Below are 7,886 nucleotides of genomic sequence, written 5' to 3'. Positions count from 1 at the left end.
CAAATACAGGACCATTCTGGATGAAAACCTGTTGGAGTCTGCAAAAGACCTGAAACTGGGACGGAGATTTATCTTCCAACAAGACAATGATCCCAAACATACAGCAAAATCTACAAAGGAATGGTTCACAAATAAACGTATCCAGGTGTTTGAATGGCCAAGTCAAAGTCCAGACCTGAATCCAATCGAGAATCTGTGGAAAGAGCTGAAAACTGCTGTTCACAAACGCTCTCCATCCAACCTCACGGAGCTCGAGCTGTTTTGCAAGGAAGAATGGGCAAGAATTTCAGTCTCTCGATGTGCAAAACTGATAGAGACATACCCCAAGCGACTTGCAGCTGTAATCGCAGCAAAAGGTGGCTCTACAAAGTATTAACGCAAGGGGGCCGAATAATTTTGCACGCCCCACTTTTCATTTTTTTATTAGTTAAAAAAGTTTCAAAAATCCAATAGATTTCGTTCCACTTCACAATTGTGTCCCACTTGTTGGTGATTCTTCACATAAAATAAAAAATTTATATCTTTATGTTTGAAGCCTGAAATGTGGCAAAAGGTTGAAAAGTTCAAGGGGGCCGAATACTTTCGCAAGGCACTGTATGTACTTGTTTTGAGTATCTAATGTAGAAGTTATAACCAAGTTCATTTACGAAACGGTCTAAATGAATGATATACTGAACGTATGTCCTCTTGATATATGTAACACTTCGTAACTGACTGAATATATACCTTTTGTATTCTGATAACCCTCTCGATAAGATCTGTTAGGTTTATATGCATATTCTATGTATTAATAAATGTATCCTCATGTATTAGTACCTGTGTGTGTGCGTTGTTTGAGTTATATCTCATGGTTGGATTCTTAAGCCATCAAAAGAATCAATTTTGTGAGTTACTGCTACAATTAATAATTGTCCCAGTAAATGCCCAAACCCTACAGAACTGGTGCCTTCAGAGAGCACACTACACCTCTAATTATACCAACCACTCAGGTATGTTACTAGAAATCACTTACAAGTGGTGGTTTTGAATAATTCTTTTATTATTTTATTTATTGTCTAAACCACTCAGTCAAATCCTGATTTCACCATTTCGTAATCCCCCATTTGTAACAGTATTATATTTATAGCCATACTGTGTTAACTTCTATGTGGCTATTAACTACCTCTTGCACTCTCATGTGAAACGTATTCATAGGCTTCTGTGACAGATCCTCTAAGCTGGTGGAGTGACAATGGAGAAACCAAACACATTAAGCACTGTGAGGTATGGGCAAACGGAGAGCCCTGGCTGATGTTGGAACTTAAGCTGAAAGCTGGAGATGATTTCCAGATAGGACTGTATTGCTAGTTCTGCAATTAAGTAGTCAGCTGTATGCTAAATCCAAAAGTTTATTGCAATTGACCATTTGTTTTGTTATAATACCGATAAGCAGTTTAGCTGTTCAGGGTTATAGTGAGGAATGACAATGATTAACTTAGTTAGCAGCTCAATGAGCTCAAAAAGCTACTGTAGGCTTTTGTTTAGTTTGTTTTTTTGCTTTGCAGTGGCTGGTTCTGTTTTTTTTTACCAACAGTTTAAGGAAAGATCCACAGACGTAAATTAGAAAACATTCTGAGATCAAAAATGCATGAGACTTTCCTTTGAAGTATTGTGTGTACATAAATGTTGCCAGTCATAAAAAATAAATTCCCAATGTGTAGACATTTGTGCACATTTAAAGTGTCACAGTATGTGTATGTACAGTATCACTTTTAAGGCAAAATGTAAGCCACTGTGATACAGTACATTACCCAATGGGTCAATTGCATCCCACTGAAAGCAATGTACTAAGTGTGGGTGATCCCATGGTACTCAGCACTAAACTAGTGCAGTAGATAGTAAGTAACAGCTGCTCCCTCCCAGAGGTTATTTAATTATGGGACAAAGAAAGTACACACCTTTCTTACTAAGCAATTTAGCACCATACCAAGCAGAACACATTCAATTAGAAAGTATAAAGGTTAAGAAAAACAGATATTTTTAAAGCAATAGGTGAACTTAGAAGTATTCCTTTACAGATCTTCATTCTGAATTGGTAAAACATTATTTTATATAATAATAATATATTATTATTGATGTTGTTGTTCTTGTTGTTGTATGGTTTCGTCTTGAGTCCACAACAGTTGACAAAACTAATTTTATATGTGTTTCCTATAACGTAATGGAAACAATTTCATTCTTAATTTTTTTTCAATTTTATTTTTATTTAGAATAGTTGATTATTGTTTAGTTTTTTCAACAATCGCACGTCAACAATTCCAACATTTGTAAACAATTCACATATTATGAATTCGTGGTTTTCAACTATATTTTACCCCTGGATAAAACTGGAAAGAGCATGAATTTTAGGGTTTTGGTTTAAAAATTTCAAAAGGGCTGTCCTTATGAAAGCCTGTCTTCACATCAGTCAGCTGAGGCTTAGAACCATGACAGGGCAGAGGAACAAACACTTCAACATGGATGTAGTCATCTTCTCCAACGTGGACCTGCAATGGATGCAGAAGAAACTGGATTAGTTATTGAGTTTAAGTAAGAATAAAAATCAGCTTAATAATATACTGTAATTAAAACCAAGTGTCCATATAAATGTTTATGTATATATAAACAGGATACATATATATATATTGTTCCTTTCATCTATCCTTTTCCTATTCCACTCAAGCAAAGTGGAATAATCTCTGGAGAGGACACCAGTCCATCACAGGACAGACACAAAAGCATACAGTTCTTAACATTACTGGCTTGCAAAGCTGAAACCTTGTGTTCAGTTCCTGGGGTGCAATTATGGTTTGTGCAGGTTTCCTCTGTGTGATCCTTTTCCTCCCACAGTCCAAAGACATACTGGTAGATTCACTGGACTCCAGGAAAACTGGTGGTGGTGTGAATGTGTCACTGTGTTCTCTGCAATGAACTGGCAGCCCACCCAGGCCACCCAGGGTGTATCCTGCCTTACACCCGTTGCTTGGCGTGAATAGCCCTAGCTGGCCAGTGACACTGTGTTGGATAAAGTGGTTAGAACATGGATGGATGCATTTATTATTTTTAACTTTAAGCACTGAGGTAGAATAACTGAAAAAAATGAATCAGAGTTTTTCTTCAGCTGGAAACTAGGCTTTTAATAAATAACATTTTACCATACAGTAATTTTCAGCATGTCATTGGCAATGCCACTTAATGTCACTGGCTTAATGTTTTTTTTAAAAAAAAGATATGATTGCTACCCTATTGTTGAAACGAAGAGACCCTAAATAAAGTTTTAAGCACTACCTAAGGCTTTGTGATTAAATTTATAGTCATACTGTATTAGCTTCTATTTGATTACCTCTTAATTATCTCTTGCACTCTCACGTGAAACTTATTCATAGGCCACTGTGCCAGATCCTCCAATCTGGTTGAATGGCAGTGAGAGAAACTACACACATTAAGCATCTGAATTGGGCAAACTCAGAGCCCTAGCTGAGGTGGGAACAATCTATGTGTAAGCCCTGCTTCACCCAATTATGGCCCATAACCTGATCACCCTGCTCTATTTCCCCTATTTTTCAAACATGGTACCTTCAGGATAACTGAGCGGCTGCATATTCAACATCTATTCGGTAGCTCCTACCTCCTTTCCCAACTGGAGAAAACTGGCTTTTGCAAATTGTAGTTTAACCCATGTGGTAAGGGAGTGATCTGAGCTTCTACCATTTAGATCCTGTCCCTAAATGGAACCCAAGGTAAATGTCCTCCTGGAATGGATGTACCCTTTAATAATCTTGAATTATCTTGGAAGGTAGATAGTACAGAACTGGTGAATTCAATGGAACCCCTTGGACATCAAGTCTGAATCTTAAGTTTTTTTTATGCCTTACTGAATAAACAATAGAAAGGCAAAAAGAAAAAATGTACAGAACAAAGAGTAAGAAAAAACAGCTAATTAATTTTTGTTGTCTTTCTTGAAGATGTAGCACTTTCTTTTGCAGGTCTACTCTAATATGTCTAATACCATGGATAAAAAATAGAGATTGAACACATGTATTAAATCTGCAGGCATTTTCATGAAGACAGGACATGGGATGGTTTCTTTGCCTTCTAAAAATTTTTAAAACAATAAAAATTCAGGAAAAGAATAAATAAAATCCATTATTGTTGCAACCACATTTACTTACTGGAAGTGCTAAATAGGCTATTTATCGTGTTTAGGCAAACATTTAGAAAAGTGTGTTTCTGCACTTTTGCGGGATGTACATACAGTATGACAAAAATTCACTTTTTTGATGGGCACAAGTAAAATATATATTGGAAAAGTCTATGGACACCTAAAAACCTCCCCAAAGTCTCTGAATGCTCAGAATTTGTTAAATGACTGCTACTGTATTTCTACCTATTAGATAGGTAATTTAATTATTGCAAATGACTCTTTTGTCTCCCACTGCTCTCCCCTTGATCTCTCTGACCACTTAGCCATTCTTTTCAATCTGGAATTATCTGTTTCTAACACTTCCCCCCCAAGCTCTGTAAACTGCAACTGGCGATCAATTGATCACCCAAGGTTTGCAAATTCAGTTCTGTCCTCCTTATCTTGTTTCTCTTCCTCTGACCCTCTAGAGGACAAAATACAATTACTTGACAGTGCTCTTTTATCTACCCTCAACACCTTTGCTCCTTTAAAAACTCGAACCATTTCCTTCTCTTGCCCTGCCCCCTGGTACAATGACCATCTGCGATCCATGAAGGCAGCCTTTCACAAACTTGAGCGTAGGTGGCATCTTTCTGGTCTAAATATACATTATCAGGCTTGGAGAGATTACTTATCTGAATATAAGGTTACTACAGAGTCTGCTAGATCCACCTACTTCTCTCACATCATTGGAAATCACCAAAACAACCCCAGACATCTTTTCTCCACCATCAACAGACTGCTCAAGCCAAACTGTCCCACCACATTACCTGCCTCATCACAACTTTGCAAAGCATTCTTAGATTTCTTTATTTCTAAGATTGACAACACCCGGCATCACATTCTCTCCACTATGCATATCATTTCCATACCTCCTCCCTCCTCATCCAACTTCTCTGTTTCCCTTCTCTCCAGCTTCTCTCTTCTTGATTCAGCATCCCTCAATAAACTAGTTACACGCATGAAACCCACCACATCTATTTTAGATCCCATTCCCACCACTTTATTTCAGTGCTGTTTCTCTTCTCTCTGTCCCATTGTCTTCAATATTATACATGAATCCATTAGCACTGGCATTGTACCAAAGGTCCTCAAAACTGCTGCCATTACCCCCGTGCCAAGAAAGCCTTACATGGCTCTCGACGATTTTAACAATTTTCGCCCCATCTCCAACTTACCCTTTCTTGCTAAAATTCTAGAATGTGCTGTCACACTTCAGTTACATAACAACCTCAGGACAAACAACCTTTTTGAACCCCTCCAATCTGGCTTCCATCAACTTCACAGCACAGAAACTGCCCTGGTCAAAGTTACTAACGATCTTCTAATAGCTGCTGATTCTGGTTCTGATTTCAAATGGTTCAAATCTCACTTCACTGATCGCTGTCACTTTGTCTCCCTTAATGGGTACAGGTCTGAAATTGGTCTTGTTAAGTCTGGTGTTCCTCAGGGCTCAATACTGGGCCCCTTACTCTTCAGCATTTACATGTTTCCACTCGGTCAGCTTTTAAGATCACATGGCCTCAGCTTTCATTTTTACGCTGAGGATACTCAAATATACATCCATACCAAACCTGACACTGATATGGCTGTCTCTATTCTATCTATTTACATCTCTGGCATAAAAAATTTGGATGACTCAAAACTTCCTTCATCTTAACTACGACAAGACTGAAGTCATGCTTGCCAGTCCTGTAATCCTATCTGAAGATGGTTCTGTACTTGAGCTTCAATCAAAATTGAAAAGCCTTGGGGTTATATTCGATTCTGGCTTAACATTCGACCCACATGTGCAGCATACTGTCAAAACATATTTTTTTCACCTCAGAAATATCGCTAGACTACATCCTATGCTATCACTAACTGTGACTGAAAAGCTGATCAACACATTTGTGTTCTCTCGAATTGACTACTGTAATGCTCTACTCGCTGGGGTATCTAAATCTACTCTCCAAGCCCGTCTACATTGCATGGGTGACAGGGCCTTCTCCTGTTATGCCCCCAAGCTCTGGAACTCTCTCCCCAAGGATATCAGAGAGTCACCTTCTCTAAACTCCTTCAAATCCAGACTCAAAACCCTCTTCTTCAGAAACGCCTTTACTTAACTGGCTCCATTCTTCACCCCTCTGCTTTTCTTAGTACCACCATCCACGGTCTCCTCTATATATTGTAATTGTGTTTTATCTTGTATATTCTTCTTATTTATTGTTGTTGTCATCCTGAAAAGCGCTTTGAGAAGCCACCTTTAAAGGCGCTATAAAAAATAAAGTTATTATTATTATAAAAGTTTGTGGTGTTGTATTTTGATTCTGCTGGTAAAAAGTGAATATTCTCTTAATTAGACCTATTTATTCTGTGGTAAAGCCCTTATTTTTTCTCTTGTCACTTTATCTCTATACAACACAATTCTACTGTGTTGTATACCCAGCCTTTCAGACAGAGTCAAATGGGTGTGAGTAAATTAACCTATAACAAAGAAATTAAGAAAGATGTTTCAGTAAACTGTCAAAATAAAGGGCTTTTATTACATAACTCACCTTAATGATTTCGTTGACTCCAGCCACCACCTGTGATATGTATAATGTTGCAGTGAAAACACAGTAGATCTTCCCCGTCCGGTATTCTACCTCTTGTTTCAGCTTGAAGTAAAAATGTTTGCATTAGCTAAGCATGCAGGAACAGAACTTAACATTTTCAGATTATATTTTGAGTAAAATTAGATTTAGAAATGAAAACGTGACAAAAATACCACATAATACTAACTTTGCTGTGTCATCTTGAAATACACAGTATATTACATTATTATGTATTACTGTAAAATATTAGTGTCTGAAAAAAGAGACTAAGCAACATAGTAAAAGTGAATTATATCAAACATCCATTCTTATGTTTATTTAAATTCTCCTTTTTTTATGTCATCTTAAATAAAATTTAAGCTTTGTGCTTCAAAGAGTAAGCACGATCCTGTTGCCCATTTATTTTTTCACAAATTTCCTGTAAAACAATCTTTTTGTTTCAGTGTTTTTGATGATTATGTTTAATCTTGAATAAGATATTAAGGTTTTGAAAATGTGTATATGTCAGTGGAACAGGAGTATTTGCATCATTATGACAAACATTGTGATTCCAGATCTGAAGCAGTCAGATTACATTAGGAGTGCAAGACTTTTTTATCTTAACAGATGAAGACTCACCTCATTGCAGATCCTCTGTTCTTCAGAAATAGGGCTTTCAGGATCACTCCACCCTCCACATCTAGTATCTTCCATTTTGATTACAGAAGTGAATATATCAACAAGCAGATGTTACTGTTGATAATGTGCACCTCGCAGTAACTGAGTTACTTGAAGACTGAAAAATCAGATTCTCCCTCCCTGCTTTTAAACACAACAGGTTCAGGTTCCACCTGTATCCCAGCCAATTGCTATTCAGAGCCCCACCCATTGACAGATTAAAAAAAAATAATAGGGAGAGGTTGGACTGTTGGAATGTGATAGTTTATTTCATTCTATGTAATATAAGGCAGTATGGCATCTGCTGTGCAGGTCATTTGAATGTAGAAAGACAGTCTTTTATGCTATATCTAAGACTAAGAATTTTTTTCTATTTGTTGACATAAATCACTCTCAACCTCAAAAACAGCAATTGAACTAAATTCTAATAATCATAAATAATAGACAAAATC

The 7,886-nt window shown here is 37.1% G+C and overlaps 1 protein-coding gene across 1 annotated transcript; it reads right to left on the bottom strand.

Moving 5' to 3' along the window:
* Positions 1–2,261: 2,261 nt before the first annotated feature.
* LOC148647021 (cystatin-B-like) lies at positions 2,262–7,532 on the bottom strand. The gene is made up of 3 exons (XM_088609028.1): positions 7,396–7,532; positions 6,739–6,840; positions 2,262–2,525 (listed from the first exon to the last, which is right to left on the bottom strand). The coding sequence occupies exons 1-3, from the start codon at positions 7,468–7,470 to the stop codon at positions 2,385–2,387; spliced, it is 318 nt and encodes a 105-aa protein (XP_088465154.1). The 5' UTR covers positions 7,471–7,532; the 3' UTR covers positions 2,262–2,384.
* Between the last annotated feature and the right edge of the window lie 354 nt (positions 7,533–7,886).

The sequence above is a fragment of the Lepisosteus platostomus genome, chromosome 16 (assembly GCF_059453375.1).
Source record: "Lepisosteus platostomus isolate fLepPlt1 chromosome 16, fLepPlt1.hap1, whole genome shotgun sequence".
In the NCBI taxonomy this organism is placed as follows: Eukaryota; Metazoa; Chordata; class Actinopteri; order Semionotiformes; family Lepisosteidae; genus Lepisosteus; species Lepisosteus platostomus.
The sequence above is the reverse complement of the archived record's forward strand: the minus strand, read 5'-3'. Positions and strand labels throughout refer to the sequence as shown.